This window comes from Mustela erminea, chromosome 8, assembly GCF_009829155.1.
Source record: "Mustela erminea isolate mMusErm1 chromosome 8, mMusErm1.Pri, whole genome shotgun sequence".
Classification (NCBI taxonomy): Eukaryota; Metazoa; Chordata; class Mammalia; order Carnivora; family Mustelidae; genus Mustela; species Mustela erminea.
In genome coordinates, this window is record NC_045621.1 from 69782353 (window position 1) to 69807411 (window position 25059).

The 25059-nt window shown below is 44.3% G+C and overlaps 1 protein-coding gene across 4 annotated transcripts in view; it reads right to left on the reverse strand.

Moving 5' to 3' along the window:
* Nucleotides 1–25059, reverse strand: part of LOC116597796 (WAS/WASL-interacting protein family member 1) — a 114764-nt gene that overhangs the window by 13577 nt on the left and 76128 nt on the right. For 3 of the 4 annotated variants that reach the window (XM_032355990.1, XM_032355991.1, XM_032355989.1), the window contains exons 2-4: nt 12994–13082; nt 8073–8202; nt 2871–3038 (exon numbers count right to left, since the gene is read on the reverse strand). In XM_032355990.1, coding sequence (XP_032211881.1) covers nt 2871–3038; nt 8073–8202; nt 12994–13044 — 349 coding nt within the window. In that variant the 5' untranslated portion in view covers nt 13045–13082. Of the gene's footprint in view, nt 1–2870; nt 3039–8072; nt 8203–12993; nt 13083–13519; nt 13674–25059 lie in introns of all 4 variants that reach the window. The other variant, XM_032355992.1, reaches the window with a different exon arrangement.

Here is a 25059-nt window from a genome sequence, read left to right on the forward strand (position 1 = left end):
ACAGAAGAACAGATCACAGATCCCTGTGTACCTGCTAGTTCCAGGTCCTACACCCCGTTGGCTGGCAAAAAAATGCTGGAGAGCCTTCTTGGCATTAGGTGTGGACAAGAACCAGGATTAAGTTGTCAGTGGTTCAGGAGAGCTCCCCATTCATCATGAGAAGAAAAGGATAGGATGGTGTTGGCACGTGGGATTTCTGCTAATGATTTTCTTTCCTCCCTATCAAACATCCCTGTCCCCCTGCTGTACCTCTCAGGTTCAAAAAAATAACATAGCCATGTTAGGTGAAAAGTTAGTTATCTCAAGGTAACTCTCCACTGGGGAGGGCTTACCCAGTCCCTTTGAATAAATTTCCCAAGAGAAGGTGGAAAAATGTCATGGAAGAATCGTTAACTGAAATAAGAAAGAACTAACAAAGGAAAAAGAAATGGTCAGAGTTTGATTGAAAGACTTGACACCGGTGGTTGGTCTTAATCTGCAAAGAAGCAGGCAAACTACACAAGTTCTTTTCCTCACTGAATCACCTTCCACGTCAACACTGGCAGAACAGAACAACCCTATTATGTATTAATATTAAACTGCTTTTGTTCAACAGAAGGAACCAAAGTTTTGGAAAAATTCAAATCACCACTCCAGAATCTCTTGGAACCTAAGGTAATTCTCAAAAAATGATGACACTGGAAACTTCTACCACTTCCACTGTGAGTTAATTAAGGTACCAAATATTAATTGAGTACCACTATATACCAGCCATTATTCTAGATGCTAACCCCAGAAGAATATACAAAATAAGAAAAAAATCCCGCTTTCCTGTGGCTTACATTCTTGTGGGAGAGATAATAAACCGGCAAACATATAAACATTTGCAGATAGTTGTTAAGTACTAAAAAGAAGCTGAAATACGTTGAGATGGGGAGACCAGATAGATAGGGTGGCTGGCTGGGGATGGCTTTTCCGAAGATAAGACATTTGAGCTGAGGTGAGCCGTAGAAAGATAGGGAAGAAGGTGCTTTAGGCAGAGGGCCAGCAGGTACAAAGGCCCTGGAGTGGGAATGAGCTTCAAGTTGAAAAACTGAGGTCTGTGCGCTTGGCACGGTGAGCTGGAGAAGCTGCAAGCGGACCCTGAGTGGCCAGCAAGGGCCAGGTCTCCTTATAAAGCAGAGGACTTCAGACTTTTTTTTTTTTAAAGACTATTTATTTATTTATTTGAGAGAAAGAGAGGGTGTGAGAGAGAGAACATGGCGGGGGGCCGGAGAAGGAGCCAAGAGAGAGGGAGAAGCAGACTTCCAGCTGAGACAGGAGCCAGGACTCTGGGATCCTGACTTGAGCCAAACACAGACACTTAAAGGACTAAGCGCCCCCAGGCGCCCCCAGAGGACTTCAGATTTCACCCAAGGCACAATGAGAGACATTTGGATGGATTCATACAGCGGAGTAACATGAACTCTAGAGAGAATTTATTTCAACTTCAGTACTAGTAGAAAGCTGTGTTTCCCTTGACTGTGTGGTATATTTCTAGGTCACCAAACTGTGATGAGTTGTATCGGATTGAAGCTGGGTTATTCGCCATGTGTACATCACACGGACAGTGGTCACTATGTGGACGGTACACTAGGCTGATGCGTACATCTTGTACACCATTTTGTGCACGAACATAATTCCTTCTTCATGTTATGAATTTATTTCCAGTTGTCTTTTGCCTTAATTTCTTCACCTATTGTTAAAGCACTGAATGTCTTCATTTGTCAGCTGCCTCAGTCCTTCTGGTGGGTTTTAAGTCAGTAAATGTAAATGTGAATGTAGGTCTGGCAAGACAGAATCTCTCATATTAAGTATCTTTCTAGATTTTGACCATCCAACACTAAATAGTCAACTAACCGTGAGGATTCAGTGGTTTTTGTCTTTATATGACCGTGAGAATTTCACACTTTCCCAGGAGACACACGAAATGATCACAGAATTAGAAATAAAAGTCTTCTAACACAACAAACATTAATACCAAAAGTTTTATGGTAAAACTTATTGAGCCTCACGTACTTTGTAAGGTTTTTTATTTGGGCATGACCAGGTTCCATTTTTCTCTCTGCCATTAGGTTCAAGACAATCCCACAGGACTCGTTTCCATGTGTCTGTGCAGACAATATTTAGAATCACTGGCCCTCAAATGCCAGAAGTCTGTCATGCAAAACACCTTTCTAGATTTAGTGAGACATGTAATTACATTCCGTATAACATGCTCCACACTGTTTTGGAAAGTGGCTCACAGGTATTTTCCATACAATAGCTGGGTCAAGCTGCCTCACAGAGAAAAGGTGAATTTGCCAGGTCACCAGGCAGCCCTTCCAGCAGTGGCCAGTTCCATTTGCTCCTCCTTTTCCTTCCCACTCTAGCTCACCCTTTAGAAAAGAACAAAAAAGTGGGGCGCCTGGGTGGCTCAGTGGGTTAAGCCGCTGCCTTCAGCTCAGGTCATGATCTCAGGGTCCTGGGATCGAGTCCCGCATTGGGCTCTCTGCTCAGCAGGGAGCCTGCTTCCTTCTCTCTCTCTCTGCCTGCCTCTCAGTGTACTTGTAATTTCTCTCTGTCAAATAAATAAATAAAATCTTAAAAAAAAAAAAAAAGAAAAGAACAAAAAAGTACAAGTTATCCTGAGGACACAGGGCAAATATTTAACAGCTCCATGGAGTGGTCTGATTTTGATTTAAGGAAAAAAAAAAAAAGATGCTAAATAGAGTCTTTCTTGTAAAACAATGTTACATTTCAAGCGATCTAAAATGTTTTAAAGGGCACAGTGCCTTGGAGGGGATGCCAAGCCTCCAAACCATGGAACTCGGCCTCACCTTGTTGCTAAGAGACAAAGAAACTCTCCTTACCACCATCCCTGTTGGCTGTGGATCTCAGCTTCGGCATCCCAGCCTGAAACAGTCCTCCCAAGCCAGGTGGGGCACCCCCTCCAAAACTGCCGCCGCCACCACCACTGCCGCCACCACCACCGAAGCCACCGCCACCACCACCGCCACCAGCACCGGCTCCTTTAGGTTCTGCAGAAGGAAGGAAACACTCTCTTCACTGTGTATGAAAACAGCACCAGAGTACAGCCTGAGCCCAAGTACACAATAAACAATGCGGGTCAAACAGGGAGCTGGCTCCAACTGGGCCTGTGCGGGACTCCTGGGATTTCATGAAAAAGCAGTATTTTAACAATTCACCCTAACCCCGGTCAGAAAAGGAAGGGTTTTGCTTTTCACTCCAGGGCGGTCCCAGGCCCCACAGCAGGAGAATTAGTGATAGATGATGCCTTGCCCCCATGCTCCCTGCTTGGCTAGCTGCTGTATGAGTTATTATCTGTATCCTAAGATTTGGCAAATAAAAGAATCTTCAAAGAAAGCAAGTCCCAAAGGAGGGGGAGATATAATAAAAGGTGGTAAAAAGGAGAATCATAAAAATAAAGGGAAGAAAGTAAAATATCCCGTAATTTTGGAAATTTATACACTACTTCGGATATTTTTTCCTGCTAGTACTTTTTCATTTTATTTTTTTTCTCAAAATTAAGACCAAATTCACTAAACAGCTTTTAGCCTGCTCTTTTCACTTAACACTTTATTGTTAGCATTCCCATGTCATCAAATACTCTTTGAAAGCATGAGTTTAAGGGACCACATTGTGTTGTAGGGCATGAATATATTGTGGTTCTTTTGACCATCTACTTATTTGATGACCTTATGGTTTGATTTCAATTTTCTAATAGCATAAAGCCCAACAGTAGGCTTGAACATTTTAAGAACTCCCTGCAGTTGAAGATGGTACAAAGAATTTGTTTTATTTTGTATTTACTTCCCCAAGCCTGTGGAGGATCCTGAAATGGTAAATAGAAAACAATATAAAGAAAGAAAAGAAAGAAAGAAAGAAAAAGAAAGTAAAAAGAAGATTACTAAGTATCCTGTCTAGACTTTCAGGTTATTTCCCTTGTCTGTGACATATTTTACAACTCTGTTAAGTTGCAGAAACTTATTGTCCATAGAAATGTAAAATAGTTGTGTTCAGCAGCATGCAATTGACTTCACACAGGTTTACCTATCTATAAATTCATTTCAGCTCTGATGTATGTGGTACTTTGAACTCTCCTTTGCACTGGTAACAGTATACTACTTCCCTCAGTAGTTAATGACTTAAATAAAATATTTGACATATGTTTGTTTTATATCTATATGAGAGACATGACTATAACCCTTTTTAAAGAATTGTCTCATACAATTTATGATGTATGTATGTATGTATGTATATTTGTATTTATGAGGTTTAACATTGTTTAAAGTTTTATCCCTGGAAAACCTTCTAGAGTCTTTGACAGGCAGTATGAAATCTACAAATCAATAAGGGAGGACTGACACTTTTATGATATTTAGACTATATGGAAACATGGTATACTCTCCCATGTCTTCTGCTACATTCAGTTAAGTTTTATAATTTTTCCTGATATGGGTCACATATGCTTCTTGTTAAGGTTACTTTGATACATTTTTGTTTGTTGAAACTGTGAAAGGGGTGTTTGCCCCTTTTGTAATTGGTTATCATTGGCATCAGAAAATTTTGGGGCACCTGGGTGGTTCAGTGGGTTAAGCCTCTGCCTTCAGCTCAGGTCATGATCTCAGGGTCCTGGGATCGAGTCCCGCATTGGGATCTCTGCTCAGCAGGGAGCAGGCTTCCCCATCTCTCCCTGCCTGCTGTTCTGCCTAGTTGTGATCTCTCTCACTCTGTCAAATTAAAAAAAAAAAAATCCTAAAAAAAAGAAAATTTCATTTGACATCTAATAAACCATTCTGCTAATATTTTCTAAATTAAAATTTATTAAAAAACTATTATCTTGGATTTTCTACTAGACATAGGGTCTCCAAATAATAAAGGTTTTGCTTCCTCTTGTATCTTATTTTTGTTCTAGTTTATATAAGTAATTACTTTGATGACTGAACTTCCATATGATATAAATTATTAATATTGCTACAGGCAACCATAGTTTGCTTTTAATGAGCACGCCTTTAACCAGGGAACTACTGGCACTTTAGAACAGATAGTTCTTTGTTTGTGGGTGGATGTCTTATTCTCTGTAGAATGTTTCCAGCATGCCTGGCCTTCACCCACTAGATGTCAGTAGGAACCCCACCTTGGCTAAGTTATGACAACTAAAAATGCCTCCAGACATTGCCACAGGTCCCCTGGGACACTGATAGATAGCTTTCTTTTTGTGTTTGTGCTGCCTTGGTCAAGTTTGAGGTTAGGGCCATGTGAATCCCATTATATCAATCAGATAGCTTCTCCTCTCTTCCTATGTTTGGGAATGATTTGTATAGCCTTTGAATAAGCTGTTTCTTAAAATCTGGAAGAATTCACTGATAAAGTCATCTGGCTCTAAAGGTTTTTAGAGAGAAAGCTAGAAAAAGTGTTCAACTTCCCCTTGCTCGTTGAAGCTTCATGAGTGAATTTTGGTAAATTTATGCTTTTTGTAAAACATTAATTTCTTTAATATTTTAACATGTTTTAGCATATAAATGCATCACAGCATCCTTAATTTTGAAAAAACCTGTGTTAAATCTCTCACTAATCTATGTTGAGTCCTACTTTTATTCATTTGTGTTTTCTTTTCTTCTCGATTAGACCGATCCTAAGCCTGTGTTAATTCTGCACTTTTTTTAGGGGTGGAGCTTTCTGGGATACCTTTGGGAGATCTGCTGATAGAAGAAATAACCTGATCATGAACTGACAAGGATCACCTCACCTAACAAATCAAATTACAATAACAATTTCCAGAAGTATATGCAAAATGGCTCCTGTTACGAAATCACAATTTTTTTTTACTAATTTTAATTATTACCGATAATAATAATATGCTCTTGACACTCAAATATTACTCATTAATTAATGATACATTTTGGAATGCTGCATTTAAATAGGATACCGCCATTTTGACATGGCGGCGGACATTCAAAGAGACTGATGCACTATCAGACATGATTCATCAGTGTTCTTAACCCGAAACTTTGGAGCATCTTTCAGAGAGAAAAGCTAAAGTAGTTGATGATCGCTCACTGGCTCCTGATCACTTCCTTAGGAATCACACTGCAGGACGAGGCTGAAGTAAGAGCTTTATCCCGCATAACCACGGTCAACATTTTGACATAGAACCCAGGGAGGCTTCAGCTGCAAACAAATATAAAGCTATGGGTGGACCATGCCATTTACTGAGCCCATGGCCACGGTGCCAGTGTCCGCTAAGTGCACGGACAACAGGGCATGAGCTGGGTTGCATCTTGTGTCCATGAAGCAAAGCGTGTTCATAAACATCACTGAACTGCTGGAAGGGAGAAGAACTAATATTTCTTTCCATTGAATGGTAGGCGAAGGGGACCTTGAAGAATACAGTGAGTTTCTAATAGTGGATTCAGGAACAGGCCACAGACTGTCCAGTGTTCTTCAGTATCAGTGGGGAATTCACATCTACCTCTCTTGAGCCCCCGGCTCCCCCTCCTGGGGGAAAGGACGACTGCGCTGTGTCCCTGACATCAGCAGTGTGCGGAGCACCTCTGGCTCCATACCTTGCACCGGGAGTCAACAGCTTTGGACCAAGGCTCCCCAGAGGTAAGTGGTGCTGGGCTCCCCTCAGGGAGAATTTTGTGACACCAATCAGGAGGATTAAGGGATTATAAAAGAATCCGATCAGTTTCATAAGCTTTTTAAAAAATGTTTGACAAGAGAAAGAGCGAGAGAGGGAACACAAGCAGAGGGAGAGGAGGTGGGGAAGCAGGCTCCCCCCGAGCAGGGGCCCAATGTGGGGCTCCGTCCCAGGACCCCGGGACCATGACCTGAGCCCAAGGCAGATATCTAACGACTGAGCCACCCAGCGCCCCTCGTGGACATTTTGACAAAGAGGTAACTGTGTGCAGTGAAGGTTAAAAGTCCTCATAGTTTCCTCTGGAGAATGGTGTACTCTCTCCCCTGCACCACACAACCTGACACAGCAGAGCAATGTGAAAAAGCCTTTGTCTTGGTCTTCCTCTTTTCCATTTTCCTCCCATACTAATGTTCTCACCTAACTGTGAGCCTTCTTTCTTCTCTACTCATTAGGCACTTTTCCTAGAAATTCTTCCTAAACACTTCTACTCCTCGACTTGGCCAAAATCCTGCATCCACTGGTCACCCTCTACAAAGCTCCCTGGGGTGATTTTTGGAAAGTCAGGATATTTCCTGTTGAGTCCAAATGGGATCTGGGTGTAGGATATGGGTAGCTGGCAGTGGAAGGGTCTAGGAATGTGTGGAGACAGTTTCAAGGCCTAGTTACTAACTGTAGATTCAAGTCATGGATACGTTTTCATTCTGTGGTAAATGTGAACAGAAGTTCTGTGTTGTGGGTACCTGCTTGTTTCTACATCCCCTGGCTTGTTCTAGAAAGTTCCTCAGACTTACGATGGGTAGATAAGCAAAGTTGTGATCTCATTTCCTCTCTCTCTCCCAGCTCCTGAAAATCATATCTTACACTTGAATGACACATCCCAGCCCACAGAACACTTTCGCATTGTCTCGTCTGCTGCTCACAGCAAACTGTGAGGGCAGCAGAACAGCCATTATCTCCATTTTACACCTGAGGACAATAAGGTGTGGAGATGGTTAAGGGATGGATGTGGCAGAACTCGGACCTACACCTGTTGATTCCAAGGCTGGGGCTCTTTCCATATTTCATGCAGCCTTTGGATCTGTGGTGCAAAGAGTAACGGGTTAACTTCCAGAAAGTGTGGTGTATAATTCAGAGAATCGCTGCTGTGTGTGTCTTGGACAAAGAATTATTATACTGGCTTCCTGCAGCATTAGAGGGAACCCAAGCCGGAGCTGTGGCCACAATGAGTGATACAGTCCCTTATTTTGCTAGCTTTGCAGCTGTTGTTAAAAAAAAAAAAAAAAAAAAAAAAAAAGAACCCACCAAAAACAAACAAACAAACCCAAAACAAAACACTATTTGGAAGGGTAAGGCTGATTGTTTGGCCATAAATCACTTATCTTCATGGAAAACAGCTTTTTTCACTTACTGTCCAGTATCGGCGCACTCCTGTCATTGGTGACTGTCTTCTTCAGTTTCTTGCCTTTGCTGATGTCAGAGAGAAGAGCATTTCTCCCAGCCTGTTCTGACTTATTCAAGGTAGGCTTTTCCGTATTGGCCTGAAAGGAAACCATGCAGACTTACAGTCATCTCTTGAATTAAAATCATGTACTACAACACTCAGAGGGGACAGCTAGAGTACTGCGAGCTTGTTACTGAGGTTCTTGGCAATGGTTGTAAATTCTCCACAAGTTTTAGATCCGATGTCATTCTTTTTAAGACCCAGACATTTGGGAACAGATGCAGCAATAAATTACATTCATTTTTAATGCAGGAAGAGTCAGTCCCTGATAAAAGTCTCTAAAAACTCAGACCACAATCTGGTGGTCATCAAAAGAGCCAGGGTTGGATGGCTCAAAACAAGAAGGGAATTTTGAGATTCTGCTAGATACTACAAGGCTTCATACTCCAGAATGTGTTCTGAAGAACAGCTTCTCTCTCCTATCTTTTGGAGCTAACCTGGAGCAAGGGGAAAATGGTCTCTAGCAAAAAGGGTCAGTTGCATGTGTTTTAAATTCACCCAAGTTTTAGAAAATAATTCCCTCCATTTATATTGACAAAGATTTTTTTCTTTTTAAGTTAGGGCATTTGAGGTATAATTTCCATAATAATCAAGTCACTACTTTAGTGTATAGTTCTACAGGTATTGAAAAGGATACAGTCATGAGACCACCACCACACTCAAGATCTAGAACACGTCCATAAGCCCCCGAAGTTCCCGCATGCCCTTGCCTAAGGTGGGCATAGAATAGAATTCACATAGAATTCCTTTGAAAGCTTAGCTCACAGAGATTGCAGAGTGGACAAAGGTGCTGCTTTAAAATGCTTAGGTATTTTCTCACTTTTCTGGAATGGCTGGGAAAGATCTGTACTATGAAACCGGGATGTTGCTTCCTCAGGGTTATTTTAGGGAGCAGGGACACTGTGAGTCTAGAGCACAGGACTCAGAAGTAGTAGGCATGTGCCTGGGTCTGTCACATGGGGAAACTGGCTTGGTCTGGCCTGGCCCTAGGCAGAGGTGACTTCCCCAAATCCGGTGGTCCTTCCAGCAGACCTCAGAGGCCTTTCAGGCTCGTCTTAGCCCTTTTGGAAGGATCTGATTCCAGAGGAGCCGGTGGGGGGCGCAGGAGGTAAAGTTGGGACCGTTTAGCTTGCTACCTCACCCAGCGATTTATTACGAGCTAGAGGCAGAGGGAATGCTAAGAAAAACCCTGAAGCAGGATACACAGAAACTCTCTGTTAAGGTGAAAGGGTCCTGGAATAATTATAAGGTATTACTTGCTCATAATAACAGCAGTTAACATTTTATATAGCGTTTACTATGGGCCAGGCACTGCTTTTACCTCCTTTACGTGTATTAATTCATTTAGTCCTCATCAGCCCTGTGACTCATTATTTCCATTTTAGAGACAAGAGAGCAGAGGCACAGGGAGGTAAAATCTTTTGCCCCGGTCACTGAGACAGTTAGAGGAGGATCCTAGGATCCAAACCCTGGCAGCGTGATTCCAGAGCCTCCCCTGTAACTTGCAGAAGGGGAAACGTGGGATCTAACATGCCCCTTGCCCACATCGGGGAGTGGCTGTTAAAGGTACAAACTCACAACCAGAAGACGAGCAAGTCCTGGACGAGTACAGCATGGTGATGAGAGTCAACAATATTGTATTATAAACTTCAAAGTTGCTAAGAGACTGGGTCTTTGATGTTCTCACCAGGAAAAAGGAATGATAATTGCGTGATGTGAAAGAGGTGTTAGCTAAGCTCAGGTGGTAAATTAAATATAAAAATGTAGCAAATCAACATGTGGTAGGACTTAAACTTCCACCCCCCTAAATGTCAATTATACCTCAGTTAAGAAAAGTATCAAAATGCCCCTTCCCCACCCACCTGCGACACTGCCCTGAGCGAGCCTGTTAATATCAGCAGCTGATGGTTCCAGAAGGGCTCTTACATGCACAGTTCCTGTGTGCTAATGGAGTCATCTTCTGTTGCTCTGAAACTTAGTTTTTCAACTTGATGACACATCTTGGACATCTTGGAGTGAACTCTTAAGATTACCTACTGTCTTCTTTAAGGATGAAGGGCAGCAATTTTCACCGGCCTCCTGTGATGCCTCCAAATGTCTTTTGATGCCTGATCTCCTCGGGTGCTAATTTCTCTCCGGTGGGCAGTCCGGAGCCCTTCACTGAGCTGTCCCACCAGACAGTGCCCTGCGACAGCCACCAACCCACCTTTCCCTTTGCTCGTCTCTGTATCCTACTTCTCTAGGATCTTGCTTTAGGTCACATAAAAATGTATAGAATGGGGGCGCCTGGGTGGCTCAGTGGGTTAAAGCCTCTGCCTTCGACTCAGGTCATGATCCCAGGGTCATGGGATCGAGCCCCACGTCGGGCTCTCTGCTCCGCAGGGAACCTGCTTTCTCCCCTCTCTCTCTCGGCCTGCCTCTCTGCCTACTTGTGATTTCTCTCTCTCTGTCAAATAAATAAAATCTTTAAAAAAAATGTATAGAATGAATAAATAAATAAACAAACAAATAAATAAAGTACAGAAATGAGTTGATGGGATAAATTTCAGTCACTGCAGTACCACCTGAATGTCTACGCAGCTCTCTGTCTTACTATTTATTTAATATTTTTCATTAAGTCAGTTCACTATATTATTTATACAATTTTTCAGTGAATATTTTCTTTTAAATTAATTCACTATTAAACCCTTAGTTTAATGTAATAGTTACAAATTTTAGAACATATTAAAATAAGTACATGAGCATTAAAATTAAAAAAAAATCCACATACTACCTAGCTAGTGGTATAAAACCACACTTTTGGGGAAATAGAGATAAATAAATCCTGCTATGTTAGCTAGATCAGAACTTTCTTTTTCTTTCTTTTTTTTTTTTTAGATTTCATTTATTTGAGGGAGAGTGAAAGTATGTGTGAGGGGAGGGGCAGTGGGAGAGGGAGAAGCAGACTCCCCATTGAGCAGGGAAGCTGACGTGAGGCTTATTCCCAGGACCCTGAGATTGTGACCAGAGCTGAAGGCAGATGCATAACCGACTGAGCCACCCAGACGCCCCTGGATCAGGATTTTTCAAACATATCTGAGTGAAGGATCGGTTTCAAATTTTTTTTCCCAGCTCACCTTGGACTGATACTTTTGTAAAATGACAATTAATTATTAGAAAAATGAATTAGAGGGCACCTGGGTACTTAAGTACTTACCGCAGTACTTAAGCATCTGACTGTTGATTTCAGCTCAGGTTATGATCTCAGGGTTGTGAGATCAAGGCTCATGTCAGGCTCCCAGCTGGGCAAGGAGTCTGCTGAAGATTCCCTCTCTCCCTCTGTCCCTCCCACTTCCTGCTCGCATGTGCACACTCTCGCTCTTTCTCTAAAAATACATAAGTAAGTAAATATTTTTTTTTAAAAGATTTTATTTATTTATTTGACAGAGAGAAATCACAAGTAGATGGAGAGGCAGGCAGAGAGAGAGAGGGAAGCAGGCTCTCTGCTGAGCAGAGAGCCCGATGCGGGACTCGATCCCAGGACTCCGAGATCATGACCTGAGCCGAAGGCAGCGGCTTAACCCACTGAGCCACCCAGGCGCCCCAATATTTTTAACAAGAATAATGAATTACTTAAAAAAGAGACCCACGAAATACAATCTTAGGAACAGCAGACATAACACTACTGTCAAATTGCTGTGTTTCTTAATGCTTATTCTTTCTGTACCTGTCTCCTTGGGGCCGCTAAGCAGCAGCTGGAGGACCACACTGGGTAGCAACAAGCTGGTTCTACCCAGTTCTTCTAACTGGGTTCCAACCTCAGATGGGCTACATAAATGTGTTCTGTGGAAGCCTGAACAAGAGACTTTTCGTCTCTGAGCCTCAGTTTCCCCAAGTGAAAAGGACCCATCAGCAGTGAAGCCTTCCCATGCTGAGGTAGTGGGGCAAGGGGGTGCATCTGGGAGCCTTTTCTGTGTCACCACAGGGAGGGCTGCTGGCTTCCTGTAAGAAGGGGCACTAATTTCTGAGGATAGGTCTATCAAGAGACCAGGAGGAGCCCAGTGAAGAAATTCCTTTGGAAAGTAGACATCTAAATGTAAGGAGCTTTAAAGATTTAAAGATTTATTTATTTATTTGAGAGAAAGAGAGAGAGAGAATGAGCAGGAGGGGCAGAGGGAGAGGGAGAGAATCTCAAGCAGACTCCACACGAGCACGAGCCCTATCTGGGGCTCAATCTCATGACCCTGAGATCACAACCTGAGCTGAAGCCAAGAGTTGGAAACTTACCTGCCCGCACCACCTGGGTGCCCCTGCAAGGACAGATTTAAAGAAGGGTGTGCGTGTGGGGGAAGTGGGAGTCAGGGAGTGGTGGATGGTATTTGCCAAAAAGAAGAGTGGGAAGAAGGGAAGGAGGGAAGAGGGAAAGAAGGGAAAGTCAGAGAAAAAGAAAGAGTGAGTCTGCAGGAGGGCGAATGGCTGCATTTCATACATAGACCAGGGTTTCTGGGCTGTTCTGTCCAGAAATTAAAGGGTAGAAGTCAAGTCCATTGAACGGCAACAGAGCATGCCGGGCAGAACCCCAGTACTGGGAAGGGACAGGATGTTTCCCTGATGGACCTGACAGAGGAAACCCCACGAACGCACACCCCACACATGTCCTCTGCACCGCCTGAGCCTCTGACAACCAGCCCCCTGGGTCTCAGGGGCTGGCTTACTTGCAGCGGGAAAACCTGCCCCACGGTTTTCATGCCATAATGCAAATACATGCAAAACAAATGCATGGGTGTCCAGGTTCGACTTCATCTGGCCTGCTTCGTGCACCATTTGGGGTCGTCAAGGGGCCACTCACCAGAGCAAATGTCGGCGGGGGCGGGGGTGCCGGAGGGGGAGGGACAGGCATCTTGGACAGCTACACGTTCAACAGTCTTGCTGGTCACTCTGTAAAAACAAAGCAAAAACAAATAAAACTTGGTCATGGATTAGACTTTTTAGTAATACTTTGTTCTAATCTTTCTTCCCTCCTTCCCACCAAAGGGACAGCTTTTCACGAAGATTAGATTTTTTTTTTTTTTTTGAGAGGGGGGGTTGGGGTGGGGCAGAGGACGAGAATCACAAGCAGACTCCCTGCTGAGTGCAGAGCCCATCACCGGGCTCGATCTCAGGACCTGGAAATCATAACCACGAGTCAAAACCAAGAGTCCGACACTTAACCGACGGAGCTACCCAGGCACCCGCAAGGGGTGTAATCATCTTTACAACATTGCTAAGATGTGACTCTTCTGGAAGGACCCTAGTAGGGGAGGTTTCTGAGCCCAAATGCCTTAAGATATTGGAAGCAAAATTGGTGCCTCACACTGCTCAATTCCCTTACCCACCAGAGCAGGTCTGGGAAACAACACCCAGAGCCGGCGTAAGCTGGAAGGTGGTTTTCTTCTTGCAAATGCCTGGCATTCGCCTGGGACTTGGCACAAACTGTAGGCACACGAAGACGAATATTTTTCTGGTCTTGCCCTCAAAGGTCTCACAGTCCTCCAGGGAAAGAAGGCAGGAATAAGGAAAGGCAGGCAGGTAAGATGGGCAAGGGAGCCAGATGCCCATCTTTGTGCTACTGGGCATTTCCTTATAGGAACGAAGTTTTTTTAAAAGAGGGGAAAAAAGAGACAAAATCCAGACTTCAGAGTCCCAAGCTGTTTACTGGAAATACACTTCATTAGAAAGGCTTTCTGAATAGTGTGACAGCTCTGGGAACAAGGGGAAGCCAGATGGTGGCCGGCTGGGAGAGTGCAGAGAAAACCTGGCCCGTGGCAGTGGGAAGCGGACAGCCTGGCAAACATCAGGGGCTGAAGAACATACTGGACGAGGAAGCTTCCCAGCACTTCCACCAGGCATGAATCCTCCTCCCCGCTCCGTTTTCAGGGTCCCATCCCTGGGTCCCAGGACCGGTGTAGGGCCAGGTGCTCTCACCCCCAAGTAATCTGGGCTCCTCCCACCCAGTCGCTGCTCCTCAAGTGTGGTCCTGGGTCAGCAGCAGGGGCGTCACCCCGAGCTCTTAGAAATGTCAAATCTCAGCCCCTCTTTCTACCCACCGAATTTGTTTCAGCACCTTAACAAGATCCTGAGGTGATTCGTGGGCACTAAAATTTGAGCTGCCTGTTGTAGAATCTGAGTCTTAAGCCAGTGGGCGGCCTAGGACACTCCCCACCTGAACCACACAGAACATGTGTCCTGAATTTCAAACACAGAATTTTTTAAAAAAAGATTTTATTTATTTATTTGACAGAGAGAGGGAGTGAGCAGGAGCACAAGCAGGGGGAGTGGCAGGCAGGGGAGAAGCAGGCTCCTCCCAGAGCAAGAAGCCGGAGGGACGTGGGCCTCCATCCCAGGATCCTGGGATCATGACCTGAGCCGAAGGCAGATGCTTGACCACTGAGTCACCCAGGGGCCTCTCAAACAGCAGAATTATCTTTCTCTTGTTCTCCACTTCTCTTAAGGGAAGAAAATAATTAGAATTTTAAAAAATTCAGTTCAACCATGAACAGTTAATGTGGGAAAACTTACACCGTGAAACTACTTTCTATTAAAGTATCGTTAGATGGCTTGCTTTCTGTTAATATAAAGGGAACGCAAAATCTAAAAGGACATGTCTGGACTTGTCAAAGCTGCTGGAAGATGGGAATTAAGACAGTTTGGGCATTCCAAGGGGACTGCCAAGAAAATGAATTTTCAGAAACACCGCCCAGCACAGCTGCTGTCACTTAACGATCAATTTGATCGCGGTCACCTCCAGGGTCTTTAAGTCCTACAGGGACGCCGCAGACTAGCATGATTCCACCCATTTCACAGGGGACACTGGGACTCGGAGAAACTGAGCAACTCACGGAAAGACCCTAATTCATTCACAAGTCCTCTGAATCCCTGGTCTTTTTCGAGAAGCCTTTTTGGGCAGTAAAGAGCGAAATAGTGCTACAACTTGATCCGTTTTTCCCTGAGAGACTGTCTCAGATGAAGCTTCTTTTAAAACGTGTTCCTTAAATGGGCCTTTCCTGCATGACACCGGCCCGTCACCTGCGGGGCCGCATGGGCAGTGTGACCAGTGCTGAGGGCAGGCCTGTGCTATGAAGCCTGTCCTGCGGCAGAAGGCACCCGAGGCCTCACTGTGGCATGCATCCTGGGACCAGGACCATGCACTGTGGCATGCACCAAGGACGGGCATCGGAAACGGGACTCAGGCGCAACGAACTGGGAAAGACGCTGCCGCCGGAGCCCTGGTACTAACGGAGCTGGAGAAGGCAGCTTACCAAGGGAGGGGGTGGCCAAGGGCGCCTGGAGGGCCCCAGGGGTGTGCTCCGTGGGACAGAGCATCCCTGTGCCTGATGATGAAACCTCCTCAACCCTCTTATGCACTGAGTCGAACTCCCCACTTCACCAACTAACCTGCCATCCCATTATCCTAACACCGAGCCAGGTAGGAGTGGGCTCTGGTCAACCGCCAGGAACCTCTTACGGGCCCGGTTCTCATGACTCAGTCCCCGCTTGCAAAGATCAGGTTGAACTCCTGTCTGATACAGCTCAGGGGCCACACTGGGGTACAGGGAGCCTTTCAGGGGGCTGCCACCTGTCAGGCCTTTCTAATCTAGTTATATAATTTTTTGCTGTGGCTGTTATGGTTCTGTCTGTGCACTAACTGACTTATAAATAAGCCTGTGGACCACAGAGGCTCGGCCTTCCCCCCACCCCTCCCCGCCCCAGCGGCCCCAGCTCAACCTCGGGAAGAGGATCTGTGGCTGAGCGCCCTCACCATTCTCTCCTCTTCCCCAGTCCCTGTCTAGCCTCCTTTCTCCAGGCAAACTACTCCCACCTGAAGGCTCGAAGGCGCTGACTTCAGGGGTCTCTCTGTCCCTTCCTGCTTATCTGGGCTTGTTCAGCGCGGAACCTGGAGGGAAGCTTTTGAAAAATCCCAGACTCCAATCTTGCCACCTTACCTCATGGGTCAAAGAAGACCAACTCATGTCCCTCTTGCCAGCCTTCTTCCTGGCTGTCTCCCCACCAGACAGAACTCTACCAGCTCTCCCGAACACTGATCCAAAGCAGGGTTCTCACTAAATATGTGCGGAGTGAAAGAGCCAGGTAATCGCACAAGCAAGCCATGTGCTGGCCACTGCAACAGCTCCGAGTCACCCCTTGTGCATTCTGAGGTTTGGACGAAGAATGAGCCCTAGGTCAGAAGGGCTTGCTAGCCGTTAGGCCTGGGACCGGCTGTCTTGGCAGTCTGACTTCACCAGTGAAGCAGAACCCAAAGCCTTGGGACAGTCAGTGTTCCCTCCTCTCATGGAGTTGACAGGCCACACCAGAACCAGAAAAGGACCTTCCCGAAGGACTGCACAGCAGCATAGATCCTAATGGACCCAGCATTCATAACCTGGATCCTTACCCCTGTAGGGTCTGTGGACAGAATTCAAGGGTTTGTGAACTTAAATAGAAAAAAAAAAAAAGGACCTGTTTAGTTCCCTTAAGCTCTAACTAAAATCTAGCACTTCCTTCAATTATAAATATAGGCTGAAAACCACAGTATCTAAAACTTTTTCACGAACAGTTTTTCACATCATATTTCCACATCATTTTACAATTGTCGCAGATCTCTTTGGAAATTACAGCAATGTTTGGATCTGTTGCTAGATCTTATTGTACACACTTCAGTATAACTAGTTTCCTTTGTATCCTCTGTATTTTGTTTTATGCCTTAATTTTTTTAAAAGATTTTATTTTATTTATTTGACAGAGAGAGAGAGAAAGAGAGAAGTAGGCAGAGAGGCAGGCAGAGAGAGAGAGAGAGAGAGAGGAGTAGGCAGGCTCCCTGCTGAGCAGAAAGCCCAAAGCAGGGCTCCATCTCAGGACCCCAAGATCATGACCTGAGCCAAAGACAGAGGCTTAACCCACTAAGCCACGCAGGTGCCTCTGTTTTATGCCTTTAGTAACAGCCAGAGAAGGTGTCTTTTGGGGTTTATCAAACACTAGTGTGATCTATGGATGAAAAAGGCTAGAATCCCCCTGAGGACGTGAGACCAGGGTCAGAGACATATCATTTTGACTCTCTGCCATCATACCTACCCACCTGGGGTAAGAGACTACCCTCTCTGCACCGTGTGGAACAGAGTTGTGGGAGGATGAATGGAATGGTACACAGCAAGCCTCCAGGTGGGTCAACGACCAACAGATGGGTCTAGATTTGTCTTTCTTGAAGGTAAGCATGGGTCTGCTGGTGTGAGTGCTTCTGGGGCACTTGGCAAAGGAGGGATTGATTTGGCACCTCTCCCCAGAATTAATACCTCATAAATAAAGGAACCCTTCAAGGTACTAAACTCAAAACAGAAGATTCTGAGGCTCAGTACCTCATTATGCCCTCCTCTGGTCCCTGTAACACCCCCATTTTACCCGTGAGAAAACCCAGTTGTTGAGGATGGAGGCTTGTCCAAAACCTCCGAGCCATTAGCAATAACATTATCCCTTGCCGCCCTGTTGTTCCTAAGCCTCATATTTCACTGACCTCCATCCCCACTGAAAGCCAAATTTTCACTGTCACCAATTTATAAAGTGATACCTTTGGTACATCGGTCGATGAGGTCTGCTAATACCTGTCCGCCTTCTCTTGGAGGAAAACAATACATCTGCACAGTAATGTCCCAGGGTTTTACGGAGAGTCCTTCTTCTTGAAAACCTTAAAAGCTGACGTAGATGACATAAAGTTTTCTGGAGGTTCCACCTTGTTACTACATGTAGATGGGTTTCTTCTCTGCTCCTTTCCCTAAGCCTCTTCACTGAGCAGCCACCTGTTAAAACTTTTAGCCTTAAAGGGACATAAAGTTTCCAGGGAAAAATCGCAGTTTGCTCTGACTTGGGGTCCATATTTAGGGCACCTGAGTTTGGAAAAGGACTATATTTAGATTCAGATAGGCTGAGTAGTATCCTAAACTTCCCCAAATCTAAAACGAAGCACCAATGACGAAATTTTCCTGGGCTAGCTGCCTAGTGTTAAAATTGGATTCCAAACTTCTCTCTTCTGGCCCAACCCCTACATATTTTACTGAAAAACAACAATCATGACCTATTATTTGGGAAGACCAAGATGACACAGACTTGGAGGCCTTAAAGAAAAGCTTAATGAAGCTCCCTCCTTGGGTACCCAACTAAGAGGTTTCTTTTTTCCTTTTTGTGAGAGGGAAGGGAATGCCCTTGGAGCACTCACTAAAAAATATGGAAACTATCATCAAGCCATGGGGCATTATTATAGCCAACAACCGGAACCTGAAACACAAGGATAGCCCTCTTGTCTCAGAGCCATTCCTGCCACTGCCTTTTTGGTTGAGCCAACTGAAGAAACCATCATCCCCACCACCCCCAATCATTTCTGTGTCCCTTGCAGTAGAGGCCCTCCGGAATTCTCACCACATTAAACACCTTTCAGCCAGTCACTTCACCTCCTGGGAAATACCTCCACTAACTGTCCATCCTGCAATGCTTTCTTCCTGCAACATCCTGAGCCAAGCCATTCTTCTCTCCCCCTTCACTGACGAGGCCTCTCACAACTGCTTGATGCAAACACAGTACATTTTGACTCCCTGCAGTAATTTACAGAAAACTCAAATCAATGCAGATCTTTCATGGTTTACTGATGGGTCTTATTCAAAGGATGAAAGTGGTAAATATGCTGGGCACACAATTAAAATTCTTTTTAAAAAAGTTCCTTCATCTTTAGTCCAACAGTCTCAATTATAGGCTCCTGCTCGGTCTTGAACTTTGGCCGAAGGCATAACCATGGACATCTACACTGATAGTCGGTATGGTTTTGGGGCAGCCCATGACAGGGATGTTATGGAAAGAGTTGGATGTCTTACCTCTAACAGAAGAAAATTACAAATGGCTCTTCTGTCCAAAATTTATTAGATGGCCATACTTTTGCCAGCCCCTCTACCTAGAGTTAAAGTCCCTGGGTATTTGACACTTCACTTCCTGGAGGCCAAAGGAAACCACCTTGCTGATGTTTCTGTTAAAAACTCTACTCTTTAAGGAACCAGTAACCAAAACCTCAGTCATAGTCGAAAAGGATGTTCCTCTAAAAGAAAATCTCAAAGAACTGACAAGAGATGCTCAACAGTTGGCCCCAGAGGAGAAAACAAAAACAAAAACAATATTGGAAATCTAATAATTGTTGGTTCAATAAAACAGAGAGAACTCTGGCTTGAACCAAATAACAATACAGTCCGGCCAAAGGCTCTAAACTTCCCATTACTAACCGCTGTACACGCATGAAATCCTTGGACTACTGATGAAATGAGAGACTTTATGAAGCAACACTGGTTGGGAAATATTCCTAAGGCTGCAAAAGTGCACACCTTGCTTGTCCTACCTGTCTAAGGTACAGTATTGGGAGACACATCTGCACAGCTCCCAGGCATTTTAAATTGCCCAATGGACCATCAGAGGTTTGGCAAATAGGTTTTCCTCACCCTCCCCCATCTCACTGATAAAAATATTTTGTAGTCATGGTTTGTATGTTTTCTCACTGACTGGAAGCTTTCCCTTTAGACAGGTTACTGCTGCTTTTGTGGCTAAAATCCTATTAGAAAAGATTATTCATACCTGAGGACCCCCTCTTGAGCTTCACAGTGACCCAGAAGCTCACTCACGGATCAAGTAGTTCGACAGGTCTGTGCTGTGGGGCTGATGCTGTAGCCCTTTCACTAAGCTTCCCACCTTCAATCTCTAGGGCTATCCCAACACACAAACAGCATTATTAAGACTCAGTTGGTGAGATGTCTGGGTGGCTCATTCGGTTAGGCATCGACTCTTGGTTTTGGCTCAGGTTATGATCTCAGGGTTGTGAGATCAAGCCCCATGTCTGGCTCTGAGCTCAGCAGGTTGGCTGCTTGAGAGTCTCTCAAGCACAGAGAATATATCCACTGTAGGATGGGAGGTGGGATGAACAAGTCACTCTTTCTCCCTCTGCCCCTCCCTCTCTGCGTGCATGCATGCACGTGTGTTCTCTCTCTCAAAATAAACAAATCTTTAAAAAGGAAAAAGAAAGACTCAATTGGTAAAATTTGTAGAGACCTTTCAAATAACCTGGGCAAAAGCGTTACCATTAGTTCTTTTTTTCTTTTTTGGAAGATTTTACTTATTTATTTGACACAGACAGTGAGAGAGGGAAAACAATCAGGGTGTAGTGGGAGAGGAAGAGGCAGGTTTCCTGTGGAACAGGGAGCCCGATACAGGGCCTGATCCCAGGATCCTGATGCTTAACGATTGAGCCACCCAGGAGCCCCATCATTAGTTCTTCTAAATCTCGGATCCAATCCTTTGGAGCTCATAAATTCTCATCCTTTGGAAATGTCACAGGGTGCCTGATGCATCTGGTTCCCACCCTTTTGACAGCTGATGAAAGGAAATATACTCCAATATTGTAAAAGCCTAGTTGCTTCTCTTAAAAAGGACCATGCTTTAACAGAGCAATATTTTCACAGCTCCTGGGAGAGGAAGACCTTAAAGATCATACTTGCAACCCAGAGATTTCATCTGTTGGAAAAGATACCTCCAAAAGGTGTCTTCAACCTCATTGGAAGGGTCTCTCTTGGTACTGTTAACCAACCTCTGTGCCATCAAACTTCCGGGAATAGACTTCTAGATTCACATGTCACATCTGAGGAAAGAACCAAATCCTGACTGGATGTACGTACCAACTGATGGCCTGAAAGTAAAGATTTTGGGGGTATGGAAGCAAGTGGCATCTAAATGGAGACAGCTTTCCCAAGATCACTGCTCCATGCCTACATATCCTTTTCTCCCTGTTACTTCTTACTATATTTTCTCCCTCTCCTCCTTGGATGGATAATGCTCTTATCTACATTTCCCAATCTATTACAAAAAGAGGAAACGCCTCTGATTTTGTCACCAGAAACCTTGATCCATCCAGGAAAACAGTGACCCCTTAGCTCATCCCATTAGTAGTTTTGCTGGAATCCCATATGCTACTGCATGCCTAAACTGTTCCTCAGGGCCCTTTCATAAGGCTAGAATACTATATCCATCCACCCTTGTTCCCTGACTCAATTTAGCCCAAACTTTGGTTGGAGAAATGAACTCTCTTGAATATACTTATATATAAAAGACATTGTGCACAGCCAGTATAAGTGAGACCATTGTAAGCTGGCTGTCCTATCTCTATGTTTGGGAAGACTTTCCATATGTGGTAACATGGTATTTGAGTCTGAGTTGTATGATGCTAAGGCCTCCACACAGACAAATGGGTCCATAAAGGCCCATACTCTGAGGCAGCCCTGTGTGTGGCTCTTGGCTTCTCCTCTGTATGTGGAGGCTTTGGTAATGGCCCCTACACTCGGGCAGCTCACTGTCCCGACAGCTAGAGGATGAAAGGATGGTGTTCTCTTGCTGTACTCACCACTCTATTTTCTCCTCATAACAAAACAGCAGCTTACCACGGTCCACCTCACCTAAATCTTCAAGGCTGCATTCAATGAGAACTTCTGGGAGGTGCATATGACTCGGGTTTGCCTCTGTAGAGAGAGCCTTCACCCTTCAGCCTAATGAACACATGATTAGACATCTCTCCCTAACATTAGGAGAGTTGGCCCATTCCATAGTCAAAGCAGGAGCAGCCCAACAATGACCACGTAACTCATGGGCTAAAGTAGTTAGGGATTATCACAGAGGCCTCAATCGCCTACTTGCTGAGCCATGAGGCATCTGTGTGATAGTAAACACAGGGATAATCTCCTCTGGGGAAGTAGAAACCCAATGGCACAAAATTAGGGAACAGGCACATTGGCTACAAGTTTCATCTAATTCTCCACATTCCTTTGACTTGTTCGGTTGGCTACCTTCAGGCCCAAGATCACAGTTCAGAACCATCATACAATTTGAAATTGTCACATTGTTTTTAATTATGTTTTGTATAATTATTTTAAAGTTGTGTATCTGTTGCCTGTCCAGACTTTATAGAAATAATACTGAAATAATACCGAATAAGCTGATGCTAACCTAATGCTTCAGGATGATCTCCAGTGTGTACAACCTTGACGAGATACCGACTTTAGATGGGAAATGCCTGTGGGTTCTCCCTCTTAACCCCCCTTGTTACTCAAATGGGACCTTAAATGGTTTCCAACTGCTATGGACTTACCCTCTGATATGGGACAGGACACCCAGTAAAGGTCTTTCCTAGCAGTGAGAGCTATGGATGAGCCAAATCTTTCTATCTCTCTTTTTTTCAATTTTATTTATTTATTTAACAGAGAGATTGAGAGAGACAGCACAAGCAGGGGGAGCAGCAGAGGGAGAAGGAGAAGCAGACTCCCTGCTGACTAGGGAACGTGATGTGGGCTCAATCCCAGGACTCCAGGATCATGACCCAAGTCAAAGGGAGATGCCCAACTGACTAGGCCACCCAGGTGCCCCTGGATGAGCCCACTCTTGATCAGTGATACTTTTAAGGAAAGATCTGGATCAAAAGGGGAAATGTGGAATTAAATAATGGAAACCTCATTTAAAATGAAGTCAGGATTCCAGAAAAGAAAGCTGTGAGATCCTACTAACTTGTCCTCAACTGCAGATCCCAACAGGAAGAAGTGTACTTTGCATTTTTTAATAGGAAGAAGCCTACTTTACTACCATGGAAGGAGGAAGGCAGATTTTCACCTTGCCCAGCAATAGCCCAGCCAATGAGAAACCATCACAGTTCAGCTAATGAGAAACTCACCACCTGAACTCTGACTTTCCTCCAATGGGCTTTCATTCAAAGCTGTCCCAACTTACTCCTTTTTCTCTGTAAAGTAACCTTCTTCTTTGACCTCTGGGTTTGCCCCTGATTTTGCCATAGCTTGCTTGTCCTGAATTGCAATTCTTTTGCCATTCCCAGATAAACCCAATTTGCTGGTAAAATAGCTGGCTGTTGTATTTTAAAGACTGACAGCACAAAGATGAAAATAAAACATGATGGTTGTATTTAGTCACTGAAAGAAGCATTCAGTAATAATTAAATTTTAGGTGAAAAGGGGTTGGGGTTAATAATAATAGAAATAATTTAGAGATATCCTTGACATTTTCAGGTATATACTTCCAGCTTATAAACACACACACACCCCTACCCCTTCCGTATATATACACACACATACACATTTGTTCGACCAATAAATACTAACAGAAGAAAATCTATAATATATATAACTCAGTGGTGTTTTAATAAGAAAGGCTCCTAAACTCATACTGAGTTATTACAACTGTAAAAAAATTACTACAGAAGCATTCATTATAAAGGCAATGAATCCACTCCAAGTTACACCATAAAAATAAAATCATTTAGCAAACTCAAATTGCTACTAAAATCCTGAATTAAAAAAAAAAAAAAGCCCATAGTTTTGGGATTCCCACTCCTAATTCGGACAGATTCTACTCTTTCGAGACTTCTGCATGATGCAGTTAGTGAATGTCTTTAAGATCTGAAAACCATTAGAACTAATTAAGATGAAGTTGGCTTTGTTCTTCAACTTCCTGTAAAAATGCTCAACAGGAAAATTGATGCTCACAGCAAACCACAGCCATCCTGTTTCTTCAGCACAATCTTTTCACAGCTGCACTTGCCTGTAGTTTCTATTTTATGATACAAGTCACAGTGCGACATCTCTGTGCCCCACCCCCCACCCCACCCCCAGCCTGTCACATTTGGCCATCTTAGAAATTCTTCATATCTCTGCATGAAGTCGGCTTCTATTACTGCTACTCTTCCTCTCCTCAGGCCCAGGCTCAGAGGGCTGCAGGCAAGGAGGCAATCAGCAAGAAGAGGAAAAACAGAAGAATGCTCTCAACCCAAGAGGAAGCAAAAGGTAGAGAAGAGAAACAAGCTTTCCTTTGTAAGCAAAACAGCAACCTCACCAGGGTTAGTGGTCACTTAATTCTCAACTGGGGCTGGAACGCATGTATTCTGTCCACAGAACCCCTCATTTCTCAAAATGTACTTGCTCTTTTCTTTTTTCTTTTTTTTTTTTAAAGATTTTTTTTATTTATTAGACAGAGAGACAGAGAGAGAGGGAGAAGCAGGCTCCCCGCTGAGCAGAGAGCCCGATGCGGGGCTCGATCCCCAACCCTGAGATCATGACCTGAGCCGAAGGCAGTGGCTTAACCCACTGAGCCACCCAGGTGCCCCGTACTTGCTCTTTTCTTAACCGTCACTTAAGACAATAACTGAACTGAGTCCTCATCCTAGGCTGTCTTCTCAGTGGTAAGGATTTGTGTCTTGCTGTATTTACAGCACCCGTGGTTATTTCAGAAATACCCCTTTTAGAGTTCTTTTCGATAAACAGTTGGTTAATTTGGGGCAGGGGGAAGGGGAAAGGCATTTTTCAGAGAAGACATGTGGAAACATCTGCAATGTCATTACAATGGGTAGCACACACATACACAATTCTACCGTAGGAGTAACTGTTGGGAAATTAAAGGGTGTGAAGTAAAATGATTTTTTTAAATCTGCTGTCACACATTTAATTTAAAAGTTAATGCAAATTTATAGGGGCACCTGGGGGCTCAGTTGAGCATCTGATGCTTGATTTCCGCTCAGGCCCTGATCTCAGCATTCTGAGACTGAGCCCCACGAGCCCCTCCAGCCCCTCAAGTTGGGCTCTGGACTCAGCAGGAGTCTCCTGGAGATCCTCTCCCTCTCCCTCGGCTCGCGTGCTCTCTCTCTCTCAAATGAATAAATAAAATCTTTATTAAAAGAAGTTAATGTAAATTGATACACATCCAAACCCTTTTAAAAGTGAGATACTAAAGGTACGTTGAATGCCACCCCCCCCGTCATTGTTTAGCTGTGGCAAAAGGAAAGAAGCCCTTCCTTCTCTACCTTATCCAT